At 39.7% G+C, this 22,172-nt stretch overlaps 1 protein-coding gene and 1 long non-coding RNA gene across 12 annotated transcripts in view; one reads left to right on the top strand and one right to left on the bottom strand.

Moving 5' to 3' along the window:
- The window catches only part of LOC138743391 (uncharacterized), a 38,418-nt gene extending 31,718 nt beyond the window's left edge, over window positions 1–6,700 (top strand). The window contains exon 3 of the long non-coding RNA XR_011344853.1: window positions 6,376–6,700. This is a non-coding gene — a long non-coding RNA (uncharacterized lncRNA). The remainder of the gene's footprint in view (window positions 1–6,375) is intronic.
- The window catches only part of rnf44 (ring finger protein 44), a 124,884-nt gene that overhangs the window by 14,924 nt on the left and 87,788 nt on the right, over window positions 1–22,172 (bottom strand). For 10 of the 11 annotated variants that reach the window (XM_069898705.1, XM_069898715.1, XM_069898716.1 and 7 more), the window contains 5 exons: window positions 10,175–10,368; window positions 8,576–8,822; window positions 6,374–6,541; window positions 1,986–2,156; window positions 70–231 (listed from right to left, as the gene is read on the bottom strand). In XM_069898705.1, the coding sequence (XP_069754806.1) occupies window positions 70–231; window positions 1,986–2,156; window positions 6,374–6,541; window positions 8,576–8,822; window positions 10,175–10,368 (942 nt within the window). Of the gene's footprint in view, window positions 1–69; window positions 232–1,985; window positions 2,157–6,373; window positions 6,542–8,575; window positions 8,823–10,174; window positions 10,369–22,172 lie in introns of those variants that run through there. The other variant, XM_069898707.1, reaches the window with a different exon arrangement.

Below are 22,172 nucleotides of genomic sequence, written 5' to 3'. Positions count from 1 at the left end.
GACTTTCATCAAACAATCTGAAAGTCTAAATTACACTTTTCACTAGAGACAACTTTGAGATATACTTACCACTCCAAAGGGCAACTCCTGGTGTAAAGGGTCATGAGGAAGATACTGCAGAGGGACGGAGGTGGGCATGGCAGGGGGATGATGTGAAGGTGGGTATGTAAAACCTCCAACTGGATGCTGGTCCCCTCTCATTTCCACTTCATTCTCTATCCTCTGCAATGGCTATTGAGAAATAAGAGGTTTTTTTTTTAAAAAAAAAGGCTCAATTGGTACTTATTCCATAAACAAAGTAATTGTTTTGGAAGGAAGTTAAATTAACAGACAGTACAACAATGTGAAATAACCAGTGAACAACCACAACTTCGATCCCTGATGAGTATTTAAAGACTTACTGAGAATTTAGTAGTGATCCCATCTCACCAGATCAAACAGCCTAGCCACAATTACTCTGGACCAAGGACACTGAATCTAATCCCCCATCCTGCCACTGAATCTAATCCCCCATCCTGCCACTGAATCTAATCCCCCATCCTGCCACTGAATCTAATCCCCCATCCTGCCACTGAATCTAATCCCCCATCCTGCCACTGAATCTAATCCCCCATCCTGCCACTCTCCAATGAGCCCAGTTTGGCTGCATGTATTATTATTATTTTTAGATATACAGCACAGTAACAGGCCATTTACAGCCAATTAACTTATACCCCCGGTACACTTCGAACAGTGGGAGGAAACCAGAGTCCCCCTGGGGAAAATCCATGCCAACATGGGGAGAAGGTACAAACTCCTTACAAACAGTGTGGGATTCGAACCCTGATCCCGATCCTGCTAGGCTAATCATGCCGTCCCTGCATAAATATAATTGATATGCTCTAAAAGCATTTTGGAAATAAAAGTTTTAACAGAAATGGTTATTAGCCCTTTGTCCCTGCTATCACCATCTTAAGAATTAGAAGGTACCCATTTAAAAAAGAGATGAGGAGAAATTTCTTTAGCCAGAAGGTCGTGGATTTGTGGAATTCATTGCCACATGCAGCTGTGGAGGCCGGACCATTGAGGGAGTTTAAGAGAGAGATTGATAGGGGTCTAATTAGTCAAGGAATCAAGGGATATGGAGAAAAGGCCAGAACTTGGAACTAGATTCGAGAACAGTTTAGCTCAGGTGGATTTGCAGGCCAGATTCGATGAGCCCAAGTGGCCTATTTCTGTTCCTTTTCCTTGTGATTATATTTCATGTGTTTTGAAGAATTTCACCCACATCACAAATCTCAGTGGGAATAACAGGGATTTGGCATCTATACCAATCTGCACTTCTTTGGTTTTCTGGTTTCAGTGCTGATAGGAACCCTCTTCCCGTTCACCTTGTGCATTTGTCCTTTACTAGACAGGGATCAACGGCCAGCTGACTGAGTAGTGGCATCACATGGTTAGTTTCCAGCAGATGAATGAGGAGGAGGCATTCCACAAAATAGCTACCTTCCAAGCCCACTGAGATGAAGTTAATTCTCAAATGGACTGTCCGTCAGAATCAAAGCCTGGTAGTTTATAGAGCTCCATTATACACCTTTACTAAATGGCCCAAACAAATGGAGTGGAGATGATACCAAAAAAAATCTGCAAATACAAATATTTCCTCCCACATCCCAATAGGAGTATTTTTTCAACGTGAGGGAATGAAAAATGTGTAATGTGGCAGTGGCTGCCGTTATCCATCCGTCTGATATGCAGTTCCTATGACTTCAATAGAATTGCATCTCAGAGGTGTGGAGATCTGATGGCAGGTGCAATAGCGTTAATTGCCTCCACTTTCAATCATTCACTACAAATTCAAATGAGGCAAAAAAAATCAAAGGGAAAGAAAACAAGCAAACTATTATTATCATCTTTCAGAGTGGAACTCAAAATGTAGCAGAGTGCATTGTCAGAAGAGCCAGGCTTTGGGTTTATACATTTCTGCCTTTAAATTTTTTACTTACCAATCGTGGGTGCTGTGGTTGGATAGGAACAAATTGGCCCAAAGGAGAAAGGTGAGGATGTTGCTGGGGTGGCAGATGGGGAGGGTGCAGTATAAAATGTTCACTGGAGATAAGTGGAGGGAAAGTTTGATAAGAGACTGGCAGATGCTGCATTGTACATGCATGAATCAGCTGAAAAACAAGATATAGAGACATTTACCAGGAAAAATTACTGATACCTTGAAAACAAAAGGCACTCAAACTCTAACATTCAGAATTTTAAAAGAAATGTACATCTTGATCATTTTAACAGTCAAGAAATTTACAACATAATTCATTATATATTTTGAACAATTCCCTTCAATATAATTTCAGAGACACATTTTGAAACTGTTTGTATACAAAGGCCAAAGTGTAAGAAAATAAAATATGCTGGCCTGACTTTATGATATTGAAGACTTAGCTGTTTCATCATTCAAGACTTTCCCATCTTTGCTGCTTACTGCTTGATTGGAAGCTCTTGTATTACAGTTCCATGCCCAAATGAGTATCATTTTTATGTGGATGGATGTTGGTAGTGAGTTCTTCCAAAACAGGGAGTATCACAGTCTAGTCTAAATTCTGTCACAATTTGATGCTCTTGTGCATAATTTCAGCAAGGGTTACTGGATAGTGAGAAGCCACTTTGAGTCCATCTGCCTAAATTTTATGACATCCACAGGACTGCAAACTTAGGCACATTCTGAGAATCAAATCTGGTCATTTGCTTCGTTTGCTAATCACAACGTTATTGAAATTCTCTAGATTATTAATCCATGGTGTTTTCATAAACAGACAGTTAAATGTAATATTAAGTAGGTTCTTTAAAAAGAAATGTGAGCACCACCAGAGATGGTCAGTGTTATGATTGAGACCTGCTGTTCATTACATTGCCCACTCAGATCCTACGGCAGAACGTTGTAAATTATGCAACTAAAATTGTGCACTGCCCTCTTCAGGATTCTAATCCAAGTGAAACAAGCCATGAAACTGTGCATCCCACTCACCAAACAATTCCATAAGCAACTGCTAATAAGCAGCATCTGAACCAACTAGTAGGACTATTTAAACTAAGCAACTCTGCAACCTAACTAGTCCATCAACTGAGCAACAGAGATTGAATTAAATACTGCTACTTGTACACAATGTAAAATTACATTTCGAATTTAACATAAAAGGATAAGAGGAATGAGAATAAGGCAGAGAAACATTGATTTTAAAAAACATCCAGAATAATTAAAATGGGTCAAACACTGCAATTTCAGTGTTAAGATCATTGGAATAATTATTTTATATAATTATAAAGGTAATTAAAATCTAACTTTTTCTGGTGAGCATAATAGCAGGTATATGATATCAATGCAGCAATTTTCAGTGCTGTACTTTTCAGTGAGATATCACTTATACAGTTTCTAGAGGTACAAAACAACCCAGCGAAATCATGATTTCATAACCTTTGTACAGGTACCAAAACAAGCTGTTCAATTCACAAACGAATGACTGCAATCTATGTCACAACAGGACCATCAGCCAATAATTTTTTACTATGATCACGTTAACATTTACAAAATACTATCAGGCCAGAGCCCCTAACTTGGAACTTTAACTGTAAAACTGATTCCCTACTGCTGTTTAAAATCTGAAGGAAATTTTGAAAAGCTGAAGGACTTCAGCAAAAAAAATGCTGACAATTATTTCACGATTGAGGACAGAAAGGAAAAAAAACCACAAAAGAAAACAACTCTTATTCCTAATCTGTTTAAATTAAGGAAATGAAAGAGCGGGTAGAAGAAGCAGTGTTATTTTTGCTCTAACAGCTTAGGCAAAGGGATCAATTACACTGTCAAATTGTATCAGAGTTCGTTCAAACATGAATAGCATCCTCTCTGCTTGTTCAGTCTAAACAGCCATTCTCAACCTTTCTTCAATGATAGCCCCAGGACTGCCCAAAGACCCCCTTTCCCTGCACAGCAGTCATTTTGGTTTCTTCCATACATCTCTCCTACCAACTACATTAAAAAAAAAGCAACCAAAAATTATGCTGTGTGTGGTGAAAAGAAAACAAGGCTTTTAATTAAATGTGCTGTTGCCCCTGTTGAGAATGGTTGTTCGAAAATATTCACTCGATTCAGTACAACATTGATACATCACTGAATGCAAACATTAAAGAGCGGAATCACTGCAAAGCTAATCTGTTTAAAAGGTTTTGAGTCATGTGGTCAATAATTCTGATAAAGGTAAACAAAAATAAATCAACAGAAAAAAGTTGATTTGTTGATTTAACTTTTTTGTAATATTTTATTTAAGATTTTAATATACTTAACAATCATACAAATGTAAGACATCAGGAAAACCCCTCTCTTCATCCCCTTCCTCTCTATGTCTTATTAAACAGAGAAAGAATGATGGAAACAAAAAAAGGATCCCATTGTTAGTGTATGCAATAAAGCATACTGAGACACAATAATATCACAGTAGAAGTCTACTGGCTAGCCAGTAACAATTGTAAATTTATATTGGCACCAGTGAGGTACCTATATGCTCTAAATAAGGCTGCCAGATTTTTAGAAAGGTGTTATATCCCTTCCTGAGATTGTATGTGATCTTTTCAAGTGATAGGTAGCTATTCATCTCCGAAGACCACCTATCCATGAGTAGAAGGGAGTCAGACTTCCATGTTACCACTATGAATTCCCTGGCCACACCCAAGGCAATTTCTGTGGTTAATTTGAGAATTAGTTAGTAATCTACGAACCGTGGTAAAGTTCCCCAGAAGACAAAGCTCTGGGTCTACTGGGAAGGTGACTCCCGTGATCTTAGGGTATCACAGAGGTCATATCAGAGGAGCTCACCTTCATGCAAAGCCAATTAGAATGCAAATAGAAACCAACCTCAATATCACACCAAAAACCTCTGATAATTGAGGTTTATATTGGTGTAATTTCTGTGGGGTGAGGTACAGCATATGGAGAAAATTATAATGGACCAATCTAATCCTGGCATTTATAGGAGCTATCAAACTTCCCTGAGAAATATCTGAGCAGAGTTGTTCAATAATTGTTGTGTCCAGGTCTAATTCCGATCACTTAAGACTTATGCAAACCTGGTTTTGGGCTCTCACTCATTAATAAAAAGTACATTCTAGAAATAAACATATACATTTCCTTCATGAAGTAGTTTCTCTTTTCATCGAGTCCTGGTAGTTATTTCAGGCCCCAACTTGGCCACAAGGAAAGATCACAACTGAAGGTAACAAAAAAAAGTCTTATTGGACAAGTCATAGTTCTTCTTCAGCTGTTCAAATGATATTAAAAGTCCTTTATCCTTACAATCCTCCTGACATTGGTTGATTTAACTTTATACACAACATTGCAAAGTAAAACACAAGAATGTCCTGAATTGTGAAAAGATTATGGCCAGCCTTATAGAACATATATTATGGAAAAGTACAGGCCCTTCGGCCCACAATGTTGTTGATGTTAATGTGATAGTAGTAAAAATGTTCATGGACTGGATGTAGTAAGTAACACAGTTCACTATCATTAATTTGTGAATTGAACAGCTTGGTTTGGTACCTGCACAAAGGTTACAAAATCATGAATTCATTGGCTTGTTATATAAACCATCTCAACAAAGTAAACCTTTCCTACCTCACACCCATAACCCTCTTATTTTTCTTGCATCCACTTGCCTGTCTTTTAAATGTCTTATTGTACCAGTTTCCACCACCACACTGGCAATGTATTCCCAGCACCCATGACTCTGTGTATTTAAAAAAACCTTACACCTGACATTTCTCCCAAATGTTCTTTCCTTCATTTTGTACAGATCCACTCTGGTGTTTGCTATTATCACTCCAGGAAAAAAAGTGCAGGCTGCTCAACCTATATATGCCTCTCAATCTTATCTTTGAAAAATCAAACTTTAATATCAACAGATTTCAGTTACAATCAGACCAGACTTCAGAAATAACATTTTCTGAAAATGTAAGTAGCATTAAAAAAAAGCTCCATACACACAATGATACAAAATTAGTGCAGTTTCCTAACTTTTGAAATACTTATGTGATGACATCAAAACATCTCTCAAATGTCACCCCAACCTTACTGAGGTTACATTGGACTCAAAGCTACAACCTAAATAACCACTGGTTTCTGATCTCACTTGACTTTTCTGTGGCAGAATGGATCCTAAGTTTAAATGAATGTGTACCAATAAAAATAATATCTAATACGATTTGAAAATATGACAAACTTTCACTTCCGAAGCTGCTCAGGTACAGAAGAATATTATGGATACTGAGGGTTTTAGTTTGTAAGAGATTGACCATAATATTTATTCTTCTGAACATCTTAATTCTTAAAACTTACAGGCGGTGGAACACAGCAGACTGGATAGTGCTGTCCACTGAACATAACTGAGCATGCCGGGACCTGTTGCGTGTTGCACCCTGGAATATGTTGCCCCGCGTGGAGTGGAAAACCATGTGCTGTTACTGTGGTGACAGTATAGGACACAGGGACTGTTCCTTGATGCATCTAGAATACAAGATAAAATGAATAACTCATCTTTCCAAGAACAGTAGTGCTTCAAAGATCAATCCTGAGATTCCATTATTCCTGACCATCTGTAAACCTGGACAAAGAAATACACCGTCTGAAAATTTTAAGGATTTTAATAAAGCGGTCAATTCACAAACTGTGCACTAAACTTGCATTGTAATGTATTTATTTGAATTATTGCTACAATGATTATAACTACATATTGTCTACAGTTCCACAGTAATTCATTAACAAAATTCTGTTCAGAATAAGCTATCATTTGAAATATACTGTATATTTCAGTGGATAAGATGACCCTTGAAGCACCCGGAAAAAAAAAGATCGACTTATAGGCCAGATACAAAAACAGGTGACCGTAAAATTCTGGCCGGGAAAGCACACTGGTCCCAACCACATCCCCGCCACTGACGGTCCCCGGTCACTTCCCCAATACCGCCGGTCCCCGACCACCTCCTCACCACTGCTGTCAGCCCCCAACAACCTCCCCACCGCCGCCGCCAACCCCCAACCACTTCCCCACCACTGCTGCCGGTCCCCGACCACCTCCAGTCCCCAACCACTTCCCTACCACTGATCCCAACACTTCCCCATCACTGCTGCTGGGCCCGACATCTCCCCACTGCCATCACCAGTCCCCAACCATAACCCACCCAGACATTTTACAATTGTAAAAAAATGTAGAGCCTGAGTTCCCCACTCCTGCCTGGGAGCCCAAGGCGACTTCTTCGATGTGAAGGACACTGTACCTGAATCCAGCTGCAGCTAATGCTGCAAATTTGGACTCTGGGTTACTTAATGATTGGGGTGTTTTACCCAAAGTTTGGGTTGCTGCTGGGTGGCCCGGACACCAGCATGTTCCTTGCAGCCGCTCTGAGGCATCGAGCAGAAAACTGGCGGGTCATCTTATACGACCAATATGAGCTAAAACCATGAAATTCAGGCTGAAATTGGGGTCCCATCTTATCTGAAGGTAAGTGGTAGTTAATTAATGTCTTACTATTTATTACAGTCTCAACACACACCAAATTATTTTCTCAGAAATTTTAAAGAGTCCAGCTACAAACCATTATTACTCCCACTCTCAAACTGGACAAAGAAGGAAGTTAGGCACCAACGGTTGGGAACAAACTGAACGATTATGGATGAGAGATCATTGCACCAGGCAAACAGACAGAGTTAATGATCTCATTGCACCTTGTGGACGCCCAAGAACAGATGCATTACGCACAGAGGATAGTGGAGTTCACTGATTTCTCATAATACATCGTAAGACAGAATCAGTGCAAAAAGGGATGAGATTTATGAGGACACGAATGAGGATCTCATGCTCCAATTTATTTTTTTTGAGGGGGGGGGTGGGGGAAGGAGTGGGGAAGAAAATGTTTCCAGGATCTCTGAACATAATGAGAAGTCCTGGGTTCTGTAAGATTTGGAGGCAGTCTCAGATTAGAAATGTTATGGGAGTGGCTGTAAAGGAGCATTTGAAAAAGATATCTAAAAGTTAACATGCACTCTTCACAAGTGGAAGTTGGGAGAACACTCCTTGCACTCTGGTACCAGCTCTTTCCCCCATTCCTCATGCTGACGAACAAAATTGCGAAGAAATGGGATTTTCAGTACGCCCCTTTTAGTACAAATGCACATGAAATGCCATCATTCTGGGGTCAATTTGAGACCATCAGTAAATTAGCTCAGGCGCTGCCTGATGCAATTCACCAAAGCGCTGCTGATGCTTGGTGATTTATGTATGGGAAGGCGTGAGAAGAGAACAAATTACAGGGACGCAGGAACTGGAGGAGGGGTAGAAGCAGGATTGCAAGGGCATGGGCCTGATAAACTGAATGTCTTAAAAGGAGCATCAATGTCATCAATAGCCATTCTACCTCGAACCAAGTTCTTTTGAAACTTCTTGGGCAAATTATATCCCCTTCACTGGCAGACTGGCTACAGCGCTGGTGAGACCCATTAAAGTTGGAGAGCAGTCAATCAAATTAACAGAGCAACTCTAACCTGCTCGTGGAGATCCACCATTACGGGATTTTGCTGTGGAGGATGAGCAGCAGGGTGAAGCATACGTGGTGATAGGTTTGTGTGATTGTAAGATCGATTTTCATCTATAGACATTTGCTGTGAATATGGAGAGTGGTGGTAGTTTTCATCCTGGTTGATGGGATTATGCAAAGGCCTGTCACGCCTACCCCACTGTCGTCGCGCAGGAGGACTGCAACAAACCGGCAAGAATGTAAAAAGACTGAAACTGTGAAAAGAAAAGATTTTAAAATATACACCGAACCTAGAATTTCAACAATCTTAGTTTTCAAGTTTACTCATCTACATTCATTCATTCATTCACGGCAGCAAACCAGCAAGAGGTTCCACAGCTGAGCGTCCTACGCTAGCTGCGGGCCACTTGCGGTCAGGGGACCCGCATAGGCTGCGGGCTGCTGGAGATTGGCTTGTGGGAACCGGGTATCGGAGCTGGGACCCGAGAGGGTGCTGAGGGCGAGGAGGGCTCCCAAAGGGCCTCAGGCACTGAAGGCTTCGTGATCATGGTGGAAGTTTGGATCCGGGGCTCGGGGTGCCAATGAACTGAACAGGAGTCAATACGACTGGAGTGGCTGTGGGAGGGCTGGAGCCAAATCCACAAACAATGTCTCTGAAGGGATTCTCTTTTGCTTTTTTTCCTCTCCGACTGTAAGGGGCGCCTGGAACACTTATGGTGACTCTTTGTTTGCCTTACGACAGGCAGATGGCAATTTTGCATAATATTACATGTTCTGTGCTATTTATTACATGACAATAAAGAAATCTTGAATGCTCCCATTTCACCTGAACGTCACTTTTTATAGACAGTTGTCACTACCCACTGACCACAAAAGTGAAAATCTTTGTAAAGAGACTTGTAACATTGTATAAAATAAATTCCTAGCTGTAGATAGAAGCTTGTCAAAATTCAAATTAGGATTTCAATTAGTTACAGGCTGGTCCCTGTTCTTCCTTTATATACTCAGTCCAGGAAAATTTAACTAGAGGATATGAAGGTTGCAGGCATCAATTAAATGCAAGTGCCTCAATAGTGATGAGAATTTGTGGGAAGATTAAAAATGGAATTATGGAGCAGACAAATCAAGTCAGACTTAAATAGGGAGATAAAAGTAATAAAGGGAAAATACAGACAATTATTCCAGAATCAAAAGCAAACAAGGATAGATGAAGTCACACATTTGGCTCCTTTGGCTTGAAGAACTATATAAAGCCACAAAAACTAGTAAACAAATAACAAACTACTTTTAGATTCTATTTAATAATGTTTTTATTCCTTGTATAAATGGATAAAATTTAAATCAACATTTTATGCCCATCTGAATAATATACCTATTTATGACTGATTCTCCCTAGATACAGCGATTATTCAGCAGATTAAGATGGTATATCAGAATGAAGAAACATATATTTCTTACATTGGCCTACATAAGAAATTTAATGCACACGTCTGGCCCTGGAAGTTGATAGCAATGGGATTTTCTGTCCTTTCTCACTATCAATTAACCCTGCAGGAACCATTTAAGCCTGAAGACATGGATGATTTATTGCTAATGTAGCACTTACCTTCTCCTGTGATGTGCTGGTGTGTTGCACCTTTCCCCTGAGAATCGTCGCTGGTTGAAAGGGGCTGAGGGAGGCCGCCTATTCACTGTTATTTCCCATGGTCGCATTGGTGGCGTCGGGAGAGGAGATGCACTCTGGATCTCAAGGACAGAATGAGATAGACGCCGGCGTTTTGGCCTGGGACTTTCGTTGCTCTGCAATATACAACACAAAATCCATCAATGTAATCGTTTAAAAACCAAGGTTCTTAAACGTCAGGCACATTTAAATATGGACAAGAAATTTAATACCAATTGGATGTTGGGAGAGATTGTCATGGATAAAGATTTCACCAGTGGAGGTGAATTTTGATCATGAAATTCAATAAGTAAAGAAATTGGACAACGTTAAACCACTTTCTATTTAAATTTAATGAGATGTTGAGTATTGCTCCGAATTTTATTTTTAAATGACATGTAGACAATATCAAAACCAATAAGTAATAGTGAGACAGCAAATTCATTTTATTGGATTAAATCTTCGCAGAAAGTAAAGAAAGGTGGAAAATATGGCTATGGATTTATAGTCCAGATCAAATGAATGAAATATGCAAGCAATTAACATGCCATCTCCATCAAAGCAAAAGAACATCCGTTTTTCCTTCTTATTGAAGGGCATTTCCAGATTGATAAACAGACAACATCCTCCATGACAGGGTCACTACTGATTCAACTACTTTAATTCTGTAGCTTCCAAACACTGCAGCTCAGAGGACGAGGATAACACGCATTGGAACAACAACTTTGCTTATAAACAATGAGCCATCATAACTTGGACACACATCAACACTTCTTCGCCATCTCTGTATCTGAACTCTGAAAAATGCTACCAAAATCATATTGGAGTACTTTCACCGCAGGGGCTGCAGCGATCAAGAAGCTGAAATGCATGAGCAACTTCAGATAAATGCGAGAATGCTTGCCTTGGCAATAATACTCAACACGAGAAGATAAGTCAATAAGGAACAACAGAGAAAAGGTAAAAGAAAAACTAAAACTGGACATGCATGGAAAAGGAGTGTAATTAGAGAGAAGGCTGGGAAGGAATAAATGCTCTGAGTTAAGAATGAGCAGAAATCCTCATGGAATTATAATTATTCAATTATAAGATTCTGCAAATTTACAGAACTGAAACAAGGTCATAATTTCTCACAGTTTAACTGTATAAAGACAAATTCAGCTCTTTCTCTTCATCAACTCAAATATTAAAGCGAAAGTACAATTTCACTTAAGCAGCTGCAGGTTTATATATATATATATATATGTGTGTGTGTGTATGTATGTATATATATATATATATAGTCTGAGGGTTGGGAATAGAAAGAAGAACTGGGGCTGCTTTAAATATGACTGCAGGTCAGATCTAGTACCACAATGAGAGTGGATATTTGGATGCGAATGCCAGATGCAATATTTCCAAAGTTGGTACTGATACCAAGTTGATTGGAAGTGTGGGCAATGAGGAGGATGCAGAAACTTCAAGGGGATACAGTCAGACCAGTCAAGCAGGCAGCAGCAAGGCAGGGAGATATTATAGAGATTCACGGGAGGTCATCGACTTTGGCTAAGAGTCCTCACCCATAGAAAGAACATTTTTAAATAGCAAGTTGTTAGCTGTGGTCAAGGATCTAGGTGACCTTGTAAACAAACCATTGCAAATTAAAGTGCAGGTACATGAAGGTAGGGTCAATGATGTTTCTCCTTGTTACAAGATGATTTGAGCCCAAAACTAAAATTATAATGTCTATTTGGATTTGCACTTTCTGTATATTTCTACTAGGTGCTCGGGTTTGATCGTAAGCAGATAAATAAACTGCTCTTTATGGTCTCTAATGTTCATGGAAATGGGAGAGAGTTGATGGGAAAAACCAAATGGAATCAGTGTTAATAGGTGCTTTATGTAGAATGAATAAATAGGCCAATGAGCTGGTTCTATGTTGATGACTCTCCATGACAAACCTCAGAATATAAATGACTTTATTAGTCATTTAAATTGTTATGTTAATTGTCAAGATGTTGAAATTATGTTGTAAAACCATGTCAAGATGTTTCCTTGTTACAAAGTTTTCATCCCAATTTATTTTTCCAAATCAGGGAAGGGAATAAAAAGCAGTTGACTATTTCTGTCACTATTTCTAGTAATGTACCAGTGCTGACCAATTACTTCACTGAAAGCACAGCTAATTCTTATTCTAACCATTACTGGTACATGCTAAAGGAGTATTGTGACAGTACAGATTCTATCACCAATGTGTATATGTACAGATGGTAGTGTAGGATGACTGTGATTGGGTGAGAGTGTAGCCACACCTACTGGCAGGTCTTAAAGGATTGCTCCTAGCCAGACCAAGTCATTCTGGACTGGTCGACCTACTTGTGGTATACTCCAGTCTTTTAGTTAATGAAAACCTTGGTTTGGATCAACAAGTCTTTGGTTCTTTCGACGTGCATTACAAGTACCACATTATACAACATGTGGCATCAAATACCCCCCTCCCCGCTTTTTAAACCTTGGCAAACATATCCACTCCCAGATGTGTCAACCAATGTTGATGTCAAGACATTGTGCAACTCTGACCAACTGAAGCTTTCTTAAGTCTTAATTCTGATACCATCTCCTCATTTGCCAGGAAGATGCAACAGCGACTTCACTTCCTGAGAAGACTGAAGTGGGCAAAGCTACCGGCCACCATTATGTACGTCAACCTTCTACAGGAGCTCAATTAAGAATGTGCTGGCCGGCTGCATTACAGTGTGGTACAGTTGCTGCAGAGAACTGGATCGGAGGTCAATTCACAGGACTGTAAGAGTGGCAAAGAGGATCAGTGGAGTGTACCACCACCCCCCCCCCCCCCGTCGTCGTCCCACCCCAAACCCCTCCACCTCGACACGATCTATTGGAATCATTGTCTGTAGAGGACGTGAAAAATTGATGAGGATTCTTTCCACCCTGCACCACCAGGAGATACTGGAGTATCAGAGCCAGTACCACCAGGCTGAGGAACAGCTTCTTTTTACATGCAGTGAGAATGCTGAACGACCAAAGGAACTGCTCACACATCTGAGATATTCATATTTATGAATCAATATTTATTTACATACAGATACAAATCACTTAATGTCTGTTCAGGCAATGTGTACATCTTTGTCCATGGTCCCATAAGGTTATAAGAGTTCAGAAATCCTGATTGGAATATGGGATATAGCAGATGCACGCCACAACTTCCCGCACGCAATGCATGTATCTCATGTGTTTTGTACACAAAGGCTTATGTATGTATGTACTGTAAATCCATCATGGCTCCCAAACACAGCAAAACCAGTGCTTGTGATAGCAACAGCAAGAGGCAAAGGAGAAGTATCGATAGCCTAAATAAGTTCAGTATCCCGTATAGTTTTGCTAATATTGTGTTTGCACACCGTCCACTTTGCATAACACCCAATTTCACAGAGTGTATCGTGGATGTTAAGCACTACATACCTGTATACGACTATTTGTCCTGAATACGCTTGTCTGTTTTCATGAATGTGTGTCATTTCGGGATGTGTGTCTGCATGTTTTGCCGAACGCTGTTTGGTAAGGTTGTATTTGTGCAATTGGATGATGATAAACTTGACATCATACAGAATAAAACAAGCAAGTGTGCAGATGGTAGTACACACACAAAAGTGCTGGAGAAACTCCGCCTACCTCCTTTTGGCTCATACTTTGACAAAGGGCCCAGGTTTGACATGTTGATTATATATCTTTTCTTCCTAAGGATGATGCAGAGTTTCTCCAGCACTTTTGTGTATTTTTCACAGCATAAAGCAGGCTTTCAATTCTCAAAGGAATGTCCTGCATCTCCCGGCAGAAAAATCATTGCATGAAACAATGGGTTGCACCAAGAAGCACCTTTGTATGATAATTACAATAGAAAGACTCAGGGTTTTTTTTTAAATTGCTGTATTTTACTGATTAAAGCCAGATGTGCAAGCACAATAAAATAGAACATTATTAGTTCTTTACAAATTTTTTTTTCAATTTTTGGCAACTGCCATCTCACAACCTGAGAGAGACTAATAATGGAAGACAGTTTTATAGTACAAGTCATGGTCACTAAAAATCAAGTTCCATTTGCCCTGAAACGTAGATAGAGTAAAACCCCTGGTATTCAGCACCTATGGGGATTGATAGATGCCAGATTAGTGAATTTTTTGGTAGTTTGAGGTTGCATGTTACGTGAATTGGTAAACTAATGGCAAGGCACGCCAATTTTAAACTTCCATAATTTTTACCTATTTACCTTGCGGGATTGTTTTTTGCAAGTTACTTGAGGCTGCCAGTTGCTTGAATTCTGGATAACAGGGATTTTTCTGTATTTAGATTCTTATGGCTAACAGGTGTACAAGACAGGCTTTAAATTCCTAACAATCTATGACGATATTCTTTCGCATAATGCAAGAAATTACTTAAAAATGGGAAGATGCTTGATTATCTTAATAAATGAAGGTTTATTCTACTCTGAGGATATTCTATTGTCACATAATATCCCATCAAGAGCAAGTGGAAAGCACTCAAGTTTGTGCAGGCTTTTCACACAGAATTCAATTAGAACAGAAACTAGTGGAATTGTTTACTTACTGCTTATTTTGTGGAATGTAATCAAATTTAATGTCAACAAGATTTGAACTGGATTTTAAAATCAATTTGTAATTAATTTATGAGACGCTCAAACCATTTAAAGGGTTAGATCTTGTTCTGGGGATTCTCAACAGCAAACGTGACAACAGTAACACATCTGTATTCTTTCAAAGATTTAGCATTATCAGCAATATAAATAATGAAAGCAAACATGACCCATACACACAGTTGTAGTTCTCTTCATGGCAAATCCAGAATTTCTGGCTTTAGAAATTCAACTGAAAACAAGATGCTGAGAACACATCTGACTTCTTGATCAAGGCAACGTGTCAAGTAATGCAGTCAACACTAACCTAACTCTTTCTTGGTTCAGCATTTGTTTTGTTTGACAGAAACTTGGATTTCACTGGGATGCATAAAAAGTCAAAGAGAAGGTGCAAAGCAAATGAGAGGCTGGTCATGGCCAGAATTAACACGCACCTAAGCACAGATTTGGACCCACTGCAATTCATCACAATCGCTCCACAACAGATGTAAAATCGCTGCCTCTCCACTTCGTTCTGGATCACATTAAAAACAACAAGTCAGACATACAGCTGCTCTTCATTGACTACAGCTCAGCCTTCAATACCACTATTCCCTCAGTGCTGGTCAAGAAGCGACAACCTCTAGGCCTCTGTACCCCTCTCCTGCGACTGGATCCTTGATCTTCTCATTGGAAGTCCACAGTCAGTACGAATTAGAAACAATGTCTCCTCCTCACTGATTATCAACACAGGCACAGCCCAAGGATGCGTGCTTAGCCCACTGCTCCACTCATTATACACCGATGACTGTGTGGGCAGGTATACGCCATTCTACAAGTTTCCCGATGACACCACAGTTGTCAGCAGAATCACAAACGACAATGAGGAAGAGTCCAGGAGGGAGATAGATCAGCTCGTCAAATGGTGTCACATCAACAACCTTCCACTCATCATCAGCAAAACCAAGGAGATGATTGTGGACTTCAGGAGGGAGTCAGGGGAACATGACCCTGTCCTCATCGAGGGCTCATTAGTAGAGATGGTCAAGAACTTCAAATTTCTGGGTTTCTGCATCTCAGAGGATCTGTCCTGGAGCCTCCACTTTGATGCAATCACAAAGAAGGTTCACCAGTGGCTATACTTCGTGAGGTGTATGAGGAGATTCGGTAATGTCAACGAAGATTCCCATAATCTTCTACAGAGCATTCTAGCTGGTTGCATCACTGTTTGGTAAGGGGATGTCAACTCACAGGACAAGAATAAACTCCTGAGGGTTGTTAACTTGCCCTGTGGCATCACAGACACCAGACTTCACTCCATCGAGGACATCTACATGAGGTGGTGTCTTAAAAAAAAAACATCCTCTATCCTCAAAGACCCCACCACCCAGGCCGTGCCCTTTTCACTCAGCTGCCATCGGGGAAAAGGTACAGGAGCCTAAAGACGAGCACTCAGTGGCGCAAGGACAGCTCCTTCCCCACTGCCATCAGATTCCTGAATAATCAATGAACCAACGACACTGGTTTACTTTTTGTGCACCTTTTTTTAAATATTATTGTTTTAAGATGGTTATAATACACGTTTGCTCTATGACGCTGCCGCAAAACACCGAATTTCATGACTTGTTCATGACCTTAAATTCTGATTCTGAACGCACCAGGACACAACTCACAACGAAAGCTTCAAAGTGGCGAGAAGAGGTACTGACTGGGATGCAGCAAGGAAGCTCCCTAGCAACGGTGCAGTTGCCATCAGGAAGAAGTTTCAAAGCATTTTAATTCCAGGAGTTTACCATTAAGACCAAGTCAAGAAATGTTCAATAATCAAAGCGGAAATACCAAGGTAAGAATCTTGCAATTTCATTGTTCACAACCACACAATTCCAGGCAAGTAGCTATTGAAGTGAAGGGAGATTTTGTTTATGGATAATATCAGAGATCTTGATATCCCAAATGTCAATAATTGAAGCTACATGTATTACAACCTTCAACGGCATTGTACAAAGTAAACCTGTTAGTGGGATTCAATACTGTATAGTATTACCATGTGGAAATTGAGGGAATGCTGTCTGCCTTATGAATTAAATTGATGGTGCATAGCCCAATCCAGAAAGGGAAATGCACATATTCAAGTAACAAGAACCATCAAAATGGAGACATTTGATTTAAGGGGAGCAATTGTACAAATTGACCATGCTCTCACTGAAATAGCTAATTTTACAATCCTTAAAAGCAGTGAATGACTTATTTCAGGGCAAGCAATTTTACAAGCCCAAATTTGGAGGGTAAATTCAAAACTACTCAGGAGACAATATTTCAATGAATTAAGGGTTGATCCAAGAGAAGATGGACCTTGGACCATGGAAATAGTTAGCACTGATTTCTTGAAGATTATATTTTTAAATAAATATCAGTTTAGGAGAGAACGCACGAGTAACTTGAGACTAAGGTCAATGGTTGGATGGAGAGGTGTCTGCCAAAGACTGCAGGAGGGCTTTGAGGCAACTTAGTTAAGAAGTTCACACAAGTAAAAAAATATATATTTGGCATGCATCATGCACAGACATCTGAGCTATTTCTAGCAATAAGAACATTCGTAAAACCCCCTCAAAATACATAATCGTTCAGAAGAGGACACGAGGGGAGTCACAACCAGAGATTTTTTTTTATAAACACGACCAATTTCCTTCGGAAGAAAACTTGCAGGGCACTAAGTCAAAGGGAACACCAGGCCCATTGTGTACTGAAGGCAAATCATGGGGCCCGTCGAGAACAAAAGCTGAGACACGGGGTCCATCAAGAACTAAAGCTGAAACACTGGGCCCATCGAGTACTGAAAGCAAAACACCAGGCCCGTCAAGTACTGAAGCTGGAACATCGGGCCCGTCATATTCTCTCGCTAAAGGTGATGACAATATTGGTCATCACTTCTTCAATTATTATCCATTTATCCCCTTCTTGTTTCCCTTCCCACCTGCAGAATATGGACTGCTTCTGCTCTTCCATTACAACAAAGGGTGGCACACTGAATTATTTCATCCATTCCGGGTGATGCGACAAGCAAAGCGTTAACAAAGTGGCTCAGGTTACTTGCTCAGATCCCAAATGAAGAATTTATATTGAGCCTTACAACTGTAATGTTATCCTAAGGTAACCTACAGCTAAATAATGTGATTTCTAAATGCTATTATATTTTCAGCTAACTTGCTGAGTACCGCTCAAATAAAAAGATTAAAGTGGTTAGACAGTCTGAAGAAGAGTATTTAAAAAGGAGGACCAAAGTCATAATGAAGAATAAAGCTACCAGTCAAGGAGAAAGTACAAGGAGAATTATAGACCATGTGGTATTTTCTTAAGAGTATTAGTACTTGGAGGATATGGGCATTTCAGATGGGCCCTCTCAAATGTTCTCTTCCATGTTCTGGATTTGTTGAATAGTCCCTTCAGAGAATCACCCACGTTTTCTCTGCTCCACCACCGTAGTTCAGTGGAAGTGATGAGTCACATGGGAGTGGTGGCACTGCCGTCGTAAGATGTGCTTCTTAACCACAGCCTCTATTGGTCATGCCCCAAAAAGACAGCTGGAGTAAACTACAATGGCAGTAGCTGACAACAAAGGCTTGACCACCATAATCAGCTGTTCTAAGTCCCTTTCCACCCATCAGAGATGGCATCTCCCAGTTTTGCTGAAGGCACAAGGGAAGCACCTTATAGGGTTGGGTTAAAATTGGTTATAACGTAAAAGAACAAAATGCAGTCCACTCTAATTTTGTGTGCATGTTCAATTTTACATTGAAACAAATGACCCAGTTTAGTTGGAGTTGTGTTCCAGAGAAAACACTGCCAAGTGAATTGGAAACTCCAAGTACTATCGAGCAGGAAAGTTCCCTTTCTCTTAAACAGATTTTATGCTAAAACAGTACAGTGGATGCAAATGCTTTTTGCACCACAGGAATAATTCGCTTTACTGTCACTCCCCGACTGCAAGATTTGACAACTAAAGGTCAATGCCCAGTTTTCCAGTTTACAATTTTAATTTAATTAGGCATTCTCAGTGGCCCCAAACAAGCAAGTCACTCAATACAAGTCATAAATTAATTGATTTAAATGCAAATAAATATAAATGCTGGATATTGGAATTTGAAAATGCATCAAAACTATTCCGATGAAAGATCTCTGACTGCATTTATTTTTCTTTGCCTGATTCTGCCTGGTTTGCGGAAAATCCAGATGTTTTAAAGATTAACCCTCTTCACTGACTATTAATAGCTCATTCAGTCATAATCAGTAATATCATATGGAATCGGGCACATATATAGTCCAGTAACTGGCTACAACAATTGCACAACAAAACTGATTAGTTTAAGCAGTTTACATCAATGCGTAAGTCTGGTGTGTTGGAGTACAACTCTGTTTAAAAAAAAAGCTTTTATGTCTAAACAGAGGCAAGTTGACTTGTTGTTGTAACAAGTCAAAATATTAAGTAATATGAATTCTTAACAGATTTCTGACTCCTAGATGACAATTTTGGCACAAATAAGATTAGAGGTATCCCTCCATTTCACTTCACATCAACAGTCACCTCTTACAATGGTTGCACAGTACAAGCCGAACTAACTAAAGGCAATAGGAATATCTTTGCAGAATTCTGCAATTTCAGGAGAAATTTTCAACACGTTACTTGAACTCAACTGAGCTGCTGAGAGAACAAGGCATCAAAATGTCCTCGGGGCAGTTCACTGATAATAACAAGAGAGCCAATCAATAAAATGTTCCACCAAAGAGAATATCTCAGTTTTTTAAAAAGTATTTTGAAGATAATTTCAACAAGTTGTTCACAAACAAATGGAATACATAAATAGTATACTTCTAAACTTTACAAGAGAGAGACACAATTATTGTTTTTAGACTGCAATGTTGGGAAAATCGCGGGAAAAAATTAACAATTACTGCCCATGAGGTCGTTCACACTGGCTGCCTTTATAGACTGCAAATACCTGAGTGCAGCAGTTCTAGTCCTGGTGGTTGGACGTGCAGTAGAGTGAATGACTGCCTAAAGAAATCTCTTGGTGCCTGCCATATTGACCACCGCCAGTGGGCTGATATCGCCTCAAACCATGCATCTTGGCGCCTCACAGTTTGGCGGGCAGCAACCTCCTTTGAAGAAGACTGCAGAGCCCACCTCACTGACAAAAGACAAAGGAGGAAAAACCAACACCCAACCCCAACCCACCAATTTTCCCTTGCAACCGTGTCTGCCTGTCCCGCATCGGACTTGTCAGCCACAAACGAGCCTGCAGCTGACGTGGACATTACCCCTCCATAGATCTTCGTCCGTGAAGCCAAGCCAAAAGAAGAAGAGTGAATGACCGTCAACAAATTTTTCCAGTACGATTTACACTGCAGGCTTTCTCCAAAATGTTGTAGGGGTCCTGCAGGATCAATCGCGGTGCAGGAATTGACTCAAAATTCCTGCACATTCCTTTTAAGACTGCCCGTGGAGCGGCAACATTTCTTGATTGTGCCATTATATGCTCTGCAGTCTAAAAACCATAAATGTACTCCTATTTTTAATTCACATCTTAATTGAATGGTGAGACACACTCTCATAATTACAAAAGTCTGCAGTGTAAATCGTACTGGAAAAATTTGTTGACAGTCATTCACTCTACTGCACGTCCAACCACCAGAACTGCTGCACTCAGGTATTTATAGTTTATAAAAGGAAGCCAGTGTGAATGTCCACATGGGCAGTAATTGTTATTTTTTTCCCCCCGCGATTTTCCCCAAAACTCTATAAACACTAATTGTGTCTCTCTCTCGTAAAGTTTAGCTGTGTCTGACTTTGAAGCTACTGCAACTTCATTTTATTACTTTCCACTGTTAACATACACAAGCATCAGAGTTTGGGAATGAAGGACTTTGCTTTGCAATGACATCTTGATTCTTAAGTCAGCTGCACACTAATGGTGTAGAGCAAAAGCCTACATTGGCCAAGAACAGCCTCTTCTATTTTCACAATGCTCCCTTCATAACCATGCACCTTGGGAGGGAGATACATCAGACAAAAAAACATTTCACATGAGATATTGAGCAGTGAGATTGTCACGGACAAAGACTTCAGCCATGGAGGTGAATTTTGACCATGAAATTCATCCAATTTCTTTAATTACCAATGCTGAAGCACATTCTATTTCAATTTAATGATGTGTTTAAGTAATTGCTCTGAATTTTAATTTTAAATCACATGTAGACAATATCAAAACCAATAAGTAATAGAGGAGTGAAAAATCATCAACAAAAAAAAACTTACCGAAGTCTACAGTTGGAGATTTACTGAATGTTCAGAAATGATACCAAGAATGCTGTTAAAAGGAAAGTAGGATCCATGCCTTTGTGAGCAGAGCATACATTATAAATGCAAGAAAGTTTTAAAATACCAGTTAGACCCCAATTGGTATTTCATGACCAAATCTGAATAAGTCATGATGAGGTTTGTTTAAAAAAAAACTGACAAGGTTATAGAACTTCAGCCTTGTACAGAAATAAGAGAAGCTTGAAATAAAGAACAGCTTTTATTCACTGGTAGAAGTGGATGCGACATCAACTATCAATTAAGTTCCTAAAAGGAGGGGGGGGGGGGGGGGAAATACTGCAGAGCAGTGGGACCATGAAGAAGGAATTGTTAATTTTTTTTTCCCCCAAGAGGAGAAAATTGCACATCATAATAACTAAGACTTAGAATACTGAAGGAACCTCACAGCCTTACAGAGGAAATTCATGGTATCTTCTTTGTTGATCAGGAATCGAGTCAGCAGGCCACAAAATATCCATCTATATTATTAAAAAAAGGATTTCAATAAAATTCAAAAGGGCATTGAGGAATATTGATTCAACTGGACAATTCAAAAGAGTGGACAAAAAAAAAATTCATATCCAACTAGGATGCAACTGGGAAAGCATTTTGAGCTGAACAATATCAAAAGTCAATCACAAAATTCTGTAGACACTGTGGTTGAAGGAAAAACACAAAATGCTGGTCAAGTGTCCTTTATGTAGTCAAGGCAAAGATACATAACTGATGTTTTGGGCTCGAGCCCTTCATTATCATACATTGACGATGCATCAATGAACAATATCACACTGGACATATCAAAGCTACGTGATGGTAGATGTAAGCAGTTAATAAATATGTAGTAGAAATAAATGATCATCGTAGAAGTAGTGAAATAATATTAAAACACACCGACTAATGAGCAAACTCATGGATTTGGAAATAGCATGCTCTTTACTAGTCCAATGAAACACCAT

This window comes from Narcine bancroftii, chromosome 9 (genome assembly GCF_036971445.1).
Source record: "Narcine bancroftii isolate sNarBan1 chromosome 9, sNarBan1.hap1, whole genome shotgun sequence".
Classification (NCBI taxonomy): domain Eukaryota; kingdom Metazoa; phylum Chordata; class Chondrichthyes; order Torpediniformes; family Narcinidae; genus Narcine; species Narcine bancroftii.
This window is presented reverse-complemented; position numbering and strand designations above follow the sequence as displayed.